The 16,532-nt window shown below is 47.1% G+C and overlaps 2 protein-coding genes across 3 annotated transcripts in view; one reads left to right on the forward strand and one right to left on the reverse strand.

The window, feature by feature from the left end:
* Positions 1 to 1,516: 1,516 nt before the first annotated feature.
* Positions 1,517 to 13,817, reverse strand: rpl22 (ribosomal protein L22). The gene is made up of 4 exons (XM_085967220.1): positions 13,711 to 13,817; positions 11,327 to 11,428; positions 4,030 to 4,151; positions 1,517 to 1,722 (listed from the first exon to the last, which is right to left on the reverse strand). The coding sequence occupies exons 1-4, from the start codon at positions 13,720 to 13,722 to the stop codon at positions 1,578 to 1,580; spliced, it is 381 nt and encodes a 126-aa protein (XP_085823346.1). The 5' UTR covers positions 13,723 to 13,817; the 3' UTR covers positions 1,517 to 1,577.
* Positions 13,818 to 16,430: 2,613 nt separating this feature from the next.
* rnf207b (ring finger protein 207b) overlaps positions 16,431 to 16,532 on the forward strand; it is a 60,448-nt gene continuing 60,346 nt past the window's right edge. For both annotated transcript variants that reach the window (XM_085967221.1, XM_085967222.1), the window contains exon 1: positions 16,431 to 16,451. The gene's annotated coding sequence lies outside the window, so the exon portion shown is untranslated. The remainder of the gene's footprint in view (positions 16,452 to 16,532) is intronic.

Below are 16,532 nucleotides of genomic sequence, written 5' to 3' on the forward strand. Positions count from 1 at the left end.
TAACTGTATATCCAATTCATTTAGAACAGGTATCAAAAAAACCCGTGTGATAAATGTTCAGAATTCTCTACCAAGCAAGCTAGCTGCAGCAAAAACTCAAAATACAATTGGATGCTACGATGAGAGTTAATATACAGCAGGAATGATCTTAAATTCTATTCAACACATTTGTAGTTCAGAGTTTGGGCAATCGGCTGAAAATGAATTTCAGCAATTAAATTTACAGTGCAGCCTCCCCCTTTCCAAAAGTTTCATTACACCATGCTACTCCTCATAGGAGTGAGGCTGGGACAGTATGAATAGACCTGCGCTCTCTCCCTTTCCTGATACTGCTATTTCCCATCCAAATTTTCATGAGAAGCCACTTGAAAGGCATCAAAGCAGGGGAGGGAGGAAAGACGGGACAAGATATGGAACTGAACCAACCCGAGTACAGGTACTTCCCCCCGAAGTGCAAATTCTTACATGCTGTTCTCATGCCAGCAGCTGCAGGGTGCACAGGAGCACTCCTTGGTGAGAACAGAGACCCACACACTCAATTAGTAGTCCTGTCAGTTGAGGAAATACTGCATGGATCGAAGAGACCAATCAAATTAATGAAAGCAATATAAACTAAATGAATGATCCTGGATATCTCATGAGAAAGGGCAGAGGGGAAATCGCTTCCGATTTGAACGCACATTTAGTTTCATCAATGACTCATCTGGTTAAGGCCCCAGGTTTCATCTTCAGTCTGTACTGAGTTAGCTTATGTCATTCGAGGCAACAGTAGGGGCAATTCATCTCAAAATCCCATGGCTAGGGGTATGAAAGATCAGCCAGGATTTCTTCTCCTGATTGTTAGCCAGTGACTCCTGCATGCGGACTTCAGGCTCAGGCACAAAGGGTCAAATAGTCTGGTAAAACTCATCATCTATGTTCAACAACTTGCATTTATACAGTGCTGTTAACGTAGTAAAACATACCAAGGCGCTTCATAGGAGTGTAATCAGGCAAAGTTTGACACCGAGCCACATAACGAGATATTAGGACAGGTGACCCAAAGCTTGGTCAATGAGGTTGGTTTTAAGGAGCGTCTTAAAAGGAGGCGGAGAGGTTTAGGGAGGGAATTCCAGAGCTTAGGGCCTAGACGGCTGAAGGCTGCCAATGGTGTGGGGCGAAGGAAACCGGGGATGCACAAGAGACCGGATTGCAGGAACACAGAGGGTTGCAGGACTGAAAGACGTTACAGATAGTTGGGGGAGGGGGTGCAAGGCCATGGAGGGATTTAAACACAAGGATGAAAATTTGAAATTTTAATCGTTCAAACATGATGAATTGCCAGCAGAACAAGATACCAGAGCTTAACTGGCACCAGTGGAACTCCTGCGTTAGCAGCTACAGAAGCAATGGTGAAAAGGAAATGGACTAAAGCATAACATTTACAGGAACGTATGTTCACATTAATACTGCAAAGCTGGACACATTATTGCACAATTCTTTTGCGTGAATAAAAACAGAACCCAGAGCTGCGTGGTTTTCCTTTTCATCAATTTTATTGAAGATAATTTGTACAAAAGTCCAGACCAGCCTTATGCTTAATCTTCATCCTCCTCCTCCTCTTCGTCCTGATTGATCTGGAAGTACCGGAGCTCGTAGCTCTCTTTGCTGTTTGCAACTACGCGAAGCCAGTCACGCAGGTTGTTCTTCTTGAGGTACTTCTTGGTGAGGTATTTCAGGTACCTGCGGAAAAGGAACAGTCGGTTCAATACAGAGCATCAGGGTTAATAGAAGGGTTCGGCCTCCTCACACTGTCTCTTACATTGTCCCCCTGACCTCAAAACTATGGAACACATCTCCCTCAGCCTAAAGGCTTTTCAAATCCAAGCTTGGCAAAACCTGGACACCTCTTCCCTTTCACTCTTTTCAACCTTTGGCTGTCCCACATCAAACCTTGATTCTTCAAATCTGACAATAATAAGAAACCATGTCAAATCTAACACACACGCACAACAATCAGCAAGTTTGGAGGAGGGTATTACCATGAGACGCAAAGGAGCCATTATATTCACTAGGTAAGATTTCTCGAGCACTATCCCCTCTCATCCGGCCTGGGCTCAGATTCTCAACATATTCAGGCAGAGGGACACAGATCAGAGGTTGGGGTTTATCTTGGCCAATTCAATTTCATTATATTAAACTCAATAAATCCTTACAATCAGTGAGATAAACTGTACAAATCTGTTCTCCACGATCATGACAGGAGGGCTGGGGGGGGGGGGGAAAGAGGAGAAATTGGTTGCTGTTTTACCATGGATAGTGGTTGGAACACAGACCAGCTGAATGCCACTGACCCGAGATCAAACAATTTGCTCAAACGCCTAAAAACTCGTGCACCCTCCCCACTACCATGTACATAGCTAAAACAAACCCAACGCACCCACTCGCAAGCACCAAGTAAAGCGTACAGCACCATAAAAATACATATACCAACATAAACTCCGGAAAACTTTTAAACTTAGGTGGAATGATTCCAATAGGCGAGGCCACAGCCAGTGGAACTATTCAAGCTATTCTCAACATCAGCGGGCATCATAAAAATCATCAGCAAACAGCAAGTATTACAAAGTATTTACAGCACAGAAACAGGCCAGTCGACCCAACGGGTCCATGTCAGCGTTGATGCTCCCCACAAGCCTCCTCCCACCCCTCTTCATCTCACCCCAGCAACATATCCTTCTTTTCCTTTCTCCCTCATGTACTTATCTAGCTTCCCCTTAAATGTATCTATGCTATTTGCCTCGACTACTCCCTGTGGTAGCGAGTTCCACATTCTAACCACTCTCTGGGTAACGAAGTTTCTCCTGAATTCCCTATTGGATTTATTAGTGATTATCTTATATTTATGGCCCCGAGTTCTGGTCTCGTCCGCAAGTGGAAACATCTTTGCTACGTCTATCTTATCAAACCCTTTCATAATCTTGAAGACCTCTATCACATTAACCCTCCGCCTTCTCTTTTCTAGAGAAAAGTGCTCCAGCCTGATCAATCTTTCCTGATAGGATGATACCAGAACTGAGAGGTTATACCTAATAAATCTTTTTCACACCTTCTCCAGTGCCTCTATATCCTTTTTATAATATGGAGGCCAGAACTGTTCACAGTACTCCAAGTGTAGTCGGACCAAGGCCTGTACAAGTTTAACAAACTTCTCTGCTTTTCAATTCTGTCGCTCTAGAAAAGAACCCCAGTGCTTGGTTTGCTTCTTTATGGCCTTATTAACCTGCGTTGCTAATTTTAGTGATCTGTGTATCTGTACCCCCAGATTCCTCCGTTCCAAGGAGGGACATTTATTTTCCAAGGAGTCTGTGGCCACCTCATTTTTCCTACCAAAATGCATTACCACGCACTTATCTATATTGAAGTTCACTTGCCAATTACACGCCCATTCTGCAAGTTTATCAATGCTTTCCTGTATTTTGTTGCAGTCTTCCTCTGTATTAACAACATCCCCTATTTGTTGCCATGTGCAAATTTTGAAATTGTGCGTCCGATTCCCGAGTCCAAATCGTTTATGTAAATGGTGAACAACAGTGGTCCCAACTCCGATCCTTGTGGAACACCACTTCCCACCTTCCACCAGTCTGAGTAGCTACTTTTAACCCCCCTATCTGATTGGGTACTATCTAAGAGCTAAAAGATTTGATATACAGGAATCCCGCCCCAACCGCTGGTTTGCCATACGCAGATTTCACGTATCCACGGTTTGCACTCTGCGACAATTTTTGTCAACCGCGGCAATGAAATTCGCATATCTGCGGTTTTAAATTTAGGAATAAGGTAAAAAACATGATTTTTATGCTACTTATATGCTTTTTATATTTTTTTTATTGTGTTTATAGTGAATTTGCCAACCGCGTTTTACTAACCACGGGGGCTTTCAGGCCCGCGGTTGGGGAGGGATTCCTGTATTAGAAAGAGGTGTTCACCAAGAAACCTATTCCTGTAACACACCGCAGACACATCTGCTTTCCTTGCCTTCTGACTCACCTCTTTGAGAATGGCACCTCAGAGGTAACAGTGATCTTACTCTTGTTCCTCTCAATGGTTACCACATTGCCCAGATTCCCAGCTTTACCATTCACTTTAATACGTTCCTGCAGGAACTGCTCCTGTAAGGAGAAGAGCAATTATTAGCATTGGTAAGTTTTTAACCCCCTGCTGTGTACAGATAGGAGGCAGCGCACCGTGTATGTGCTAATAAGGTCATCGCAGTCACCAAAATGGGGAAGAGCACTGCCTGGTGCATCACTGAGCCACACAGATATCACAATGGAGCCAGTGAGGAGAACTATCAGCCACGGTTCCCACTCAATTACGAACCAATGGCCCCTGCTGGAAAGCAGGCAAGTGCGGAGGCTGGGCTCGACCGTGATACCCGCCCCAGCCTGAGGCACGTGCACTGGGGAAGAAGCCAGCACCTGTACAACCACAAGGGGTCTATAAATTCAAGACAGAATGGAGAACAGAACTGTAGTTAAAACATTTGCCATCTTATCACAGAACTCTTGTATTTGTAGACCTAAATTAAGCAACAGACCCAATTAGTAAATCCGCTGTATAGTTAACCCACACTGCAGTTAGTATCCAACTCATCGGATGTGGGGAAAGACTTACCGACAAAACCAGCAGCCAACAATGCAACGGTGTCCAGCATAGGCAAACTAACAATCAGTGCCACAGCCAGTGGACAAAGGTGCAAGTCTGCCACTCAACTCCATCTAAGCCACACAGAGCAGTGCTGTCACCGGGAATTCAGTGACGTGTATGGGTGGATGGGATATTTCTGTTTGCTTCTTCTGGCTCCATGTTAAAGGCACTGTATAAATGTAAACCACTGTGACTGTGTCCACCTGGACTGTGAAACAATGGGCAGTTGTAGAATTAGATTCCAGAATTTGTCTCATCAAATTCAGGTTGTGACTGGAGGGAGTTATGTTGAATTCTATGACACTAGAGTAAAATACTGATAACTACAGGTCAGTCAGTGGTGGTGCTAGTGGTGGAAACAATTAGAAGTGGTAGATTAACATAAGGAATAGGAGGAGTAGGCCATACTGCCCCTCGAGCCTGCTCTGCTATTCAGTAAGATCATGGCTGATCTTCGACCTCAACACCACTTTCCCGCCCGATCCCCATTAAGAGTATCACAAGAAACGATGTTACGACATTAAACTGTGCTGACTTAGATGTGGTTTTCTGCAGCTGCTGCAGTGTCTCCCAGTGAGCTTGGGGTAATGGCGGGGGGACAGAGAGAATATCAGCAGCCACCCTGAGCAGCTGTGATCCCTAGCAGCCAGCCAAAGGGGACGCTGGCAGTCTGCAAGCAGACCAGCTGCCTATCTTCTCAACAGGAGGTTTTAAAACAAGGATAATTTACCTTGGAAATAAAATTACTGATAAACACAATCTGGCTTCTTGAGCGGCAGTGTTCAGTAAAATTGCTGTTAGGCAGCAATCAGATTCAAGTGTTTAGAATTTGAGAGCTCATTCCTGCGGTATATTAACTCTCTTTGTATTTTCAGTAACCCCCCCTTGATTTTGCTTCAACTAGCTTGCTTGGCAGAGTATTTTGAACATTTATCACTTGTTTGTGAATCCCTCAGCATCTGGCTACATGGCTGATAACTGTCTTCACGGTTTATCTGCTACAAATGCATTTTTCACCCCCTCATTGGCATCGAACTGCGAGGAGAAAAAAAAGCTGCACTTCTGACCTAAGCCATGGCTCAGCTAGTGAGTGAAAAACATCAACCGTAAGTCCATTCCCCAGCACTGCTCTCCCTCACCTCGAGCACAAAATTAAAACCCCGACTTTAGAAATGGGATTTCACACAAAGTAAGGCATGTGTAACCGCCAAAGCTGCTCTCTCACAACTGCACATCATCTGTTTTGGCATCAGTGTCTGGGAAGGAAAGGAGAAGCAAAACCCTCCATTCTCCAGGAGAGCTCCTGTAGCCAAATCACCAGAGGCACTCTTGAAAGATTTCCAAAATGTTGGTGGCAAAAACAGGAAGGCAGATTATCTGAATGGCAATAGATTGGGCGAAGGGGAAGTGCAACAAGACCTGGGTGTCTTTGTGCACCAGTCGCTGAAGGTAAGCATGCAGGTGCAGCAGGCGGTTAAGAAGGCAAATGGTATGTTGGCCTTCGTAGCGAGAGGCTTTGAGTACAGGAACAAGGATGTCTTGCTGCAGTTGTACAGGGCCTTGGTGAGACCACATCTTGAGTATTGTGTGCAGTTTTGGTCGCCTTATCTGAGGAAGGATGTTCTTGCCATGGAAGGAGCTCAGCGAAGATTCACCAGGCTGATACCTGGGATGGCAGGTATGACGTATGAGGAGAGATTGGGTCGATTGGGCTTGTACTCGCTGGAGTTTAGAAAAATGAGAGGGGATCTCATTGAAACTTATAAAATTCTGACAGGACTGGACAGACTAGATGCAGGAAGGATGTTCCCAATGGTCGGGGAGTCCAGAACCAGGGGTCACAGTCTAAGGATAAAGGGTATGCCATTTAGGACAGAAATGAGGAGGAATTTCTTCACCCAGAGAGTGGTGAACCTGCAGAATTCTCTACCACAGAAGGCAGTAGAGGCCAATTCATTAAATATATTCAAGAAGGAGTTGGATATATTTCTTAAGGCTAAAGGGATCAAGGGGTATGGGGAGAAAGCAGGGACCGGGTACTGAATTTGGATGATCAGTCATGATCACATTGAATGGCGGAACAGGCTCGAGGGGCCGAATGGCCTACTCCTGCTCCTATCTTCTATGTTTCTCAAGTGACGTCCTAAGTGGATAAAGGCACTCCCAGTGTCACACTGACCAGGAAGGCCTTGCATTGAATCAGTGGTCTGTGCCGAGTGAGCCGTCTCTGTTGGCTCTACAATCGGGCTCAGCGCATCTGGGACAGAGTGGGGGAGGTTCAGTATTCTCACTCCCAACAGCAAGCGGCCTGCTGGAAAGTGCACGTGTCTCTAAAGTGACCGAGTTGCCCAGGCTTACAGGGCCAGACTGCATACCTCTGGTTCAGGATCCCGGGTGAGGAAGGACCTGATACTGGAGGGAGTCTGTGTAAATATCCGAGCACAGGTCAGCAGCTTGAGTGGGAGAGGGGGGAATCAAGAGAAAGTCACCTGACTTGATCATCAATGTGATGTCAAAATTGGCAAAAACGCACTACACCTGGACATTACTGTGGTCTGCTAGTGTAGGCCCAGGACTTGTACATCACAGCAAGCCAGAGGCACGGACACATAAAGGGGAGGCACCCAAGGATCACCTCCAGGCTGTGGTGACATAAACTACCCCAAAACCACATCTACGCGCCACTGCAATACTACGTTATGACAGAATGCAGGCAACAAACACAGCCACGGGAAGGCTTTCTTTCTTGCTTACATTCAGACCCACAAACAGTATCCAGGTCGAAGCATTTTGAGGTACAGTCTCCTGCTAAAGTTGCTCCATTTACACTGCTGAGCACTGAATGCGAGGGAGGTAAACTACTGCCCCACCTCAACCACCCGGGAGATAAACTACTGCCCCACCTCAACCACCTGGGAGATAAACTACTGCCCCACCTCAACCACCCGGAGATAAACTACTGCCCCACCTCAACCACCCGGAGATAAACTACTGCCCCACCTCAACCACCCGGAGATAAACTGCTGCCCCACCTCAACCACCCGGAGATAAACTACTGCCCCACCTCAACCACCCAGAGATGAACTACTGCCCCACCTCAACCACCCGGAGATAAACTACTGCCCCACCTCAACCACCTGGGAGATAAACTACTGCCCCACCTCAACCACCCGGAGATAAACTACTGCCCCACCTCAACCACCTGGGAGATAAACTACTGCCCCACCTCAACCACCCAGAGATAAACTACTGCCCCATCTCAACCACCCAGAGATAAACTACTGCCCCATCTCAACCACCCAGAGATAAACTACTGCCCCACCTCAACCACCCGGGAGATAAACTACTGCCCCACCTCAACCACCCGGAGATAAACTACTGCCCCACCTCAACCACCCGGAGATAAACTACTGCCCCACCTCAACCACCCGGAGATAAACTACTGCCCCACCTCAACCACCCGGAGATAAACTACTGCCCCACCTCAACCACCCAGAGATAAACTACTGCCCCACCTCAACCACCCAGAGATAAACTACTGCCCCACCTCAACCACCCGGAGATAAACTACTGCCCCACCTCAACCACCCGGAGATAAACTACTGCCCCACCTCAACCACCTGGGAGATAAACTACTGCCCCATCTCAACCACCCAGAGATAAACTACTGCCCCACCTCAACCACCCGGGAGATAAACTACTGCCCCACCTCAACCACCCGGGAGATAAACTACTGCCCCATCTCAACCACCCGGGAGATAAACTACTGCCCCACCTCAAACACCCGGAGATAAACTACTGCCCCACCTCAACCACCCCGTCCTCTCCGAAGTCCTTAAATATTTTGCCACCTACTGGATCTGAGGCCCAAATTTCCGCAACTCCCTCTTTGAAGCCCTCCAATCAGCTTTCCAACCCCCCCCCCCCCAATGCACCAAAACAGACCTAATCAAAATTACAAATGGCATTCCATGACCATGATACATTACCCTCCGCTCTGCAGCCTTCGACACTGTCTATCACACCACCCTCCTCTCTCCTGCCCACGCTTGATCCGATTAATAACTACCTGATCGTAGCAATAAAATTGCTAACGACTTCTCTTCGCACCCGGCACAGTCACCATGGGAACCCTCCCAAGGATCTATCCATGGCCCCGTCCTTTTCCTCATCTACGTGCTGCCCCTTGGTGACTTCGACAGACATGGGGTCAGCTTCCGTGTATACTGATAGCATGCAGCTCTGCCTCAAACCCTCCACTGCCTTGGTGTTGTTACAAAGCGTGTTTGACACCCAGCCTTGAATGAGCCGCAAATTTCCCCAACTAAACACTGGGAAGACTGAAGCCATCATCCATGGCCCGTCACCAACATTGCACTCTCACCACTGACTCATTCCCCTCGCCAGGCACTGTCGGAGGCTCATCCAGACGGTTTGCAACCTCAGCATCCCATTTTACCTCGAGCTAAGCATTCGACTCAATAGCCTCCCCGTCACAGAGTAACTACTTCCACATCTGTGACATTGCCCACCCCCACATCTCTGCTGAAACCCTCAGTCTATGTCCAGGTCACCTCCAGACTCAGCTAACCCAATGCTTCCATTTTTCATCCTTCATAAACTTCAGCTCATCCAAAACTCCGCTGTCAGTATCCTATCCCGCACCAAACCTGTCCTCACTGACACGACACTTCAAATTCTAAGTTTTAATTTTCCCGTTTACACCACTTCATGGTCTCGCCCTACAACTTTCCTCCACCTTTCACCCCACCATCGCTGGTAATGCCTACAGCCATCTAGTTTCCACCTCTCCCTGCCTTTCCTCCTTATAACCCACCCTCAGGGTCACCCTCCTAATAATGCCTTTGGCTCGACACCCAATTTCCTTATGCACCTGTGAAACACCTTTGGATGCTAAAGGCATTGTATAAATGCAAGTATTGTTCTGGGGAAGAAGCACGTGGTACTCCCAACTCACCGTTCCTATGGGCACATACAATACTATAGCATACAGTCACCCTCATCACAATGTAGAGAAGAATTCTGATTCTGCAGCAGTGCCCAGTACTTGTTCTTTAGTGGATCCCAAAAACAGAAGGCAGCGTCAAGAAAAGCAAGTATCTTTTTCCAACTGGAACGACGTAGGACCAGCATCACGCTGGCACAGGAGGGGGAGAGGCGGGGTTACTTGGAGGTTGCAGGTATCCCATGGATCACTGCTCTCCCAGAGCTCCGGGGGTAATATGAACGTGCTTTTTAACCAAATTTGCTGATACTTCAACTCAGCTCCTCTCTACCATAATTTACAGTTAGAAAAGCGGAGACTTTTTCAGCTGTTGCACTGAGGGCCTCCAGTTAAGCAAGCCTCCTAAAAGATTACAGAGAAGCACAGGTCTGGGTCAGCCAGGTTTTCTTGCCTCCACATAGCTGGCCGGTGGTACCATAACTGCATTTACACTGGCAGAAATCACACAATGATGATATACACCAAGCTGGTGGGGTTTGGTTACTATGGAACTGGTTCATTTCTATAGCTACAGACAGAAGCTGAATTTAAAGTCCAAGGTTTCAGACTGAACTGCTCACTCACAGACGCTTCTGGCAAGTGTCTAACTCACAAACACGAGTGCTTTAGCCTTTAAATATCAACAGGTAAATTAAGTGCATTAAAAAGATAGGAATGTCAGTGTATGTATGTGCAGCTATTGTGTGACCTGTAAAGCAGTATGTACTCTGCTGTATTCCATGACCTGAGTGCATGCAAATTCTTGTATACAAGAATGACAAAATCTGTTAGTACTGTATCAACAACTCGAAAGTTCTGCAAATTAATGGGAGCTTGGATTTAAACTCTATTCTCGAGGCTCCTAGGTGTGCAGTTAGACAGAGGCAAAATTTTGGAAAATAGCATTCAACACTGTGTGGGTAAAATTTTCACATTACAGCTACTTGAATTGCAAAGAATATCCATCAATATAATTATATAGATTTTGTCCTTTCAAATTTGGATTGTGTCTTTAAATATCCAGATACCTCAAGGTACTGGTGGCAGGCATTCAGTGAGCAACTGAAGGTGTCAAATGAAGAACTGCACACAACTGGAAAGCATATTGGATGGAGCATGCTTTCTCAAGATCATATTAGTACCAATACACTAAATATACCTAGTGACAACACTGCAAGAATTAAAGTTGTGTCAACAGACAAACATTCTGTATCCACCCATACGGACCTGCCACCTGAATGTGTTTTTTATACTGATGCCAAAACACATTCAGATCAATAGACACCCTCGCGTACAATCAATGAGTGGTTAAAGTTATCCCTCCATAGTACCTCGTGCTCCAGAATGACAAAGGTGAACAGAAAGCAGAAGCATACACAGGTTTAGTGTAGAGACAGTCACAGTACACCTCACCAGAGAGTTAGGACACAGCTACAACTGCAGCCTGCATATACAGTACTATGCTCCCATGTCTGCTGTGCCTCCTCTGCCTATTGTGTCCAGAGGAAAGCTGGCAGGAGTATTGTCAACTCACCCGGAGTCCCACTGCATACAAGTGCAAAACGTGGGCTATTCTCTATTCAGGTTTAATTTACAGAACAGGCATTAGGAAACGCCACTAAGTAAACTTACAAAATTAGAGGCGTCCATGATGCCATCTTCCACTGGATGTGTGCAGTCCAAGGTGAATTTCAGCACCTGCTTCTTCTTCTTGCCTCTTGTCAGAAGCTTCTTCTGCAAAGCAAGTGAGACAGATGGGGGGGGTAAATGTTAGTGAGATACACAAAGCTTCATTCCTATCTTTTTAATACTTAATTTACCCACTGCAGTCACATACTAGTTTATATGACACTGCAGTTTGGAATCACGTGAAAATAGCCAACTGAAAGTAACCATCAGTTTTCCAACATATCATAACTGCAATTACGATTAAATTGTCAAATGATTCAGCTTTCTGGTCTTCAGGGCAAAGTAGGGAACCTTTTTCTTAAAGATCCAGTGCCTGATTTAAACGACCGTATGTATCAATGAGGTTTGTACGGTGGCAATTGCAATTTTCCATGCAGGTTCCTGATCACAGCAAGACTGCTGAGCAGATGCCTTCCCAACAACGAAAGAGAATTTGATTTGAAATGGACAGCGGCAATCCAGCTGTGACACAACAGGAAGGAAGTTTAATGACTACAGATTGCAATGCACCTGATGACAGCAAACACACAACCAGAGGGCAACACCCTAGACAGGAGATGCACCACATTCCTGGGACTATCACACAGCAATTCAGCAAACACATGCAGGAGTGCCAAATTACAGCTGTTACTAGTACTCTTGTCCACAAGTCGGAATGTCATGGGTTCAAGCCCCGCTCCAGAATCGTAGTACGATCTAGATTCACACTTCAGTGACGTACTGAGATGAGACATTAAACCGACACTACATCTACCCATGCAGTTGAACATACAAGACATTAGTCCAGCACGAGATGAGTTTGCATGTCCTGACCAAAATTCATCCTTCAACCAACACCATCAAAACAGATTAACTGGTTATTTCTCTCAACTAGTGTTTGTGGGACCTTGCTGTGTACAAACATCCTTCTTTAGGTACACATGGTACAATCTAGGGCACTCTTCTAGTGTGAATTTACAAACTGAATCTTACTCAGGTACGGGTTTCACTTCCACTGGTGTGGGAGTGGAGGACAAGTGGACATAACGTTAAAATCAGAGCCAAGCCATTCAGGACAGATGTTAGGAAACACTTCTTACATAAGAACATAAGACGTAGGAGCAGGAGTAGGTCATTTGGCCCCTTGAGCCATTAAGATCATGGCTGATCTGATCTTGGCCTCAACTCCACTTCCCTGCCCGCTCCCCATAACCCTCGACTCCCTTACCTTTCAAAATATATTCAATGACCCAGCCTCCACAGCTCTCTGGGGAAGAGAATTCCAAAGATTCACAACCCTCAGAGAAGAAATTCCTCATTTCCGATTTAAAAGGGTGCCCCCTTATTCTCAATTTAAGCCCCCTAGTTCTAGATTTCCCCCATGAGGGGAAACATCCGTTCTGCATCGACCCTATCAAGCCCCTTCAGAATCTTATATGTTTCAATAAGATCCCCTCTCATTCTTCTAAACTCCAATGAGTATCGGCCCAACCTGCTCACACAAAGGCTGGAACACTCCCACAAAAAGCAGCAGATGCTAGCTCAATTAATAATTTTAAATCTGAGATCAATAGATTTTCACAAGCCACGGGTATTAAGGGATCTGGAGCAAAGGCAAGTGGATGGAGTAAAGATACAGACCAGCCATGATCTCATTGAACGGCGGAACAGGCTCGAGAGGCTGGATGGCCTACTCCTGTTCAAACAACATTAAAGCCTGGAAAGGGGTTCGTCCGGATATTGCACTGTGGAGGGCATCACAGCCCAGGCGAAAATTGCCATTCTGTAATCACATTAAAGGCCTGCCCCCAACTGGCTGAGACTTACAGCCACAATGAGAAGGATTTAATTAAAATACGCTGAGGAACCGGAGCTCAGGGACACGACATGCGCCGCTCCGAGTCCGTGGCCGGGGTGGAAGCTGTCGTCAACTCAAAGGGTTTAAAAAAAAATCTATTCCATATTTTTATTGATTTTTGAATGGAATTAAAAATGTTTTAACAAACTTTCCCAAACACGTGCAGCGCAAACAGGCCGAAACTTCAGCCCGGCGTCTCCACCCGGGGGTGGGAGGGGCAAACGCTCCCTCCAGAAATACCCACAGGGAGGAAGCGGTGTTGAAGTCCCGGCCCCGCGGCTGCAGAGCCTGAGCCTGGTCCCCACACCCAGACTCCCACCCCGAGGCCGCGGCCTACTGCTCAGGCCTGTCCCATAGATCGCCAGCGATGGCAGGGCCAATCCTCACTTATCCCCGCGAAGGGGCCCACACCCGATGGATTCGCGAGCCGGCGACGGCCACGCGGTCCTCCTGTCCGGCATCGGTTTTTGCGGCCCGGCCGCGGACTCACCGCGGGAGCCATGTCTGCCCAAGATGGCGGAGCGAGAGAGAGAGGGGGAGATCCGCGCCTGCGCGACACACCGCCTGCCCCGCTCCCACCAACCACCAACCACCAATCACAGTGCGGAGAGAGGCGCGTGCGCCTTGCAACAACGGGAAGCACCAATCACAGCGCAGACCGACCGGGCTGCTCACTGCACGACCCGGAGACACCAATCACAGCACTACCCGGAGACACCAATCACAGCACTACCCGGAGACACCAATCATAGCACGACCCGAAGACACCAATCACAGCACGACCCGAAGACACCAATCACAGCACAGGCACTATGCGCCTGCGTATTGCTGCCCGAGAACCACCAATCACAGAAAGGTATTGTGCCTGAGCCCCTCACCCGAAGAATGGGCCGAGTGAAATCCAGCTTTCCATCATCCATTATTGAGACTGCATTTAAAGAAACAGGCACCATATCCATGGACTCAGAATGATACAGCACAGAAGCAGGCCATTCGGCCCATTGATACCCCTTTGAAAGAGCTATCCAATTTGACCCACTCCCCTGCCCTTTCCCCATAGCCCTGCAAATTTGACCCTTTCAAGTACATATCCAATTCCTTTTTGAAAGTTACTTTTCAATCTTTCAGGCAGTGCATTCCAGATCACAACATCGCGCTGCGTAAAAAAAATTCTCATCTCATCTCTGGTTCTTTTGCCAAATATCTTAAATATGTGTCCTCTGGTTACCGACCTTTCAACCACTGGAAACAGTTTCTCCTTATTTACTCTATCAATACACCAAAATGCACAAACCTATTAACGTGCAGTCTGTAGCCTGCTCATGGGTACCCACTTAACAACAACTTGCATTTATATAGTGCTTTTAATGTAGAACAACGTCCCAAGGCGTGTCACAGGAGTTTAATCAGACAAAAATGGACACCGAGTCGACGGAGGAGCTATTAGGACAGGTAACCAAAGCTTGGTCAAAGTGGTAGGTTTTAAAGATGGACTCAAAGGAGGAGAGCATGGTAGAGATGCAGAGAGGTTTAGGGAGGGAATTCCAGAGCTTAGGGCCTAGGTGGCTGAAGGCACCAATAGTGGGGCAAAGGGAGCAATAGATGCACAAGAGGCCAGAATTGGAGGAATGCAGAGTTCTCGGAGGATTGTAGGGCTGGAGGAGATTACAGAGGTAGGGAGATGCGAAGCCAATGAGGGATTTGAACATGAGGATGAGAATTTTCTATTTGAGGCATTGTGAACTGGAGCCAATGTAGGTCAGCGAGCACAGGGGTGATAGGTGAAAGGGACTTGGTGCGAGTTAGGACACGGGCAGCAGAGATTCGGATGAGATGAAGTTTACGGAGGCTGGAAGATGAGAGGCCGGCCAGGAGAGCATGGGAGTAGTCAAGTCTGGAGGTAATAAAGACATGGATGAGGGTTTCAGCATCAGATGGGCTGAGATAGGGATGGAGACAGGTGATGTTACAGAGGTGGAAGTTGGTGGTCTTTGTAATGGAACGGATATGGGTTTGGAAGCTCGGCTCAGGGTCCAATACGATGCCGAGGCTGAAAACAGTCTGGTTCAGCCTGAGACAGTGTCTAGGGAGGGAGACAGAATCGGTGGCTTAATCAGGACTGGATGACAACACAGAGGCAGTGGAGGGGTCAAGAGAGGTGGTGCTGAGGTAGAGCTGGGTGTCGGCAGTGTACCTGTGGAACCTGACATCCTGTCATATCATAGAAATTTACAGCACAGAAGGAGGCCATTTGGCCCATCTTGTCCGTGCCGGCCAACAAAGAGCTATCCACCCGAACCCCACTTTCCAGCTCTTGGTCCGTAGCCTTGTAGGTTACGGCATTTCAAGTGCATATCCAAGTACTTTTTAAATGTGATGAGGGTTTATGCCTCTACCACCCTATCAAGCAGTGAGTTCCAGACCCCCAAATTTCTCCTCAAATCCCCTCTAAACCTCTTACCAATTAATTTAAATCTATGCCCCCTGGTTATCGACCCCTCTGCTAAGGGAAATAGGTCCTTCCTATCCATTCTATCTAGGCCCCTCATAATTTTATACACCTCAATTAGGTCTCCCCTCAGCCTTCGGATGATGTCGTCGAGGGGCAGCATGTAGATGAGAAAAAGGAGGTGCCGAGGATAGATCCTTAGGGGACGCGAGGGGTAAAGGTGTGGGAGCGGGAAGAGAAGCCATTGCAGGAGATTCTCTGACTACGACTGGATAGGTAAAAGTGGAGCCAGCCGAGGGCAGTCCTACCCAGCTGGATGATGGAGGAGAGGCGTTGGAGGAGGATGGTCTGGTCAACTGTGTCAAAGGCTGTGTAGCAAGGTCGAGAAGGATGAGGAGGGATAGTTTATCACGACTACAGTCATCTGTGACTTTGATTAGTACCTTTTCAGTGCTGTGGCAGGGGAAACTTGATTGGAGTTGCGGGAAAGAAGCTTGAGAGAAAGGGAATAAAGTGGGAAAAAAAACAATTTCTCCACTCAAAACAATAAGGCTGATTAAAGTTACCATCATTTCTACGGCATCACTGTGTGCTGAAATAAAACACACGAGGGAGAAAACAGAAGTCAACCCACCCGGCCCAGTCCCCGTCTGCTGATAACCCAGGAGCCTCCCAGTGAAGGACACAAGTTCATGGGGCCCTGACGTCAATGGGCAGCTGCTTTCTAAAAGAGATCAGAGATTTCTCTCATACCAGCCCGAGGCCAGAGAGACAGAACCGAGGTAAGGAGAGCGCAGCCGAGTTCCAGATAACATCTCCAGCTACTCTTGTTAAAATCGCTTTAATGTCTGGTGTTATTCTAC

The sequence above is a fragment of the Somniosus microcephalus genome, chromosome 25 (genome assembly GCF_052327205.1).
Source record: "Somniosus microcephalus isolate GS21.2 chromosome 25, FLI_Smic_1.0, whole genome shotgun sequence".
Classification (NCBI taxonomy): Eukaryota; Metazoa; Chordata; class Chondrichthyes; order Squaliformes; family Somniosidae; genus Somniosus; species Somniosus microcephalus.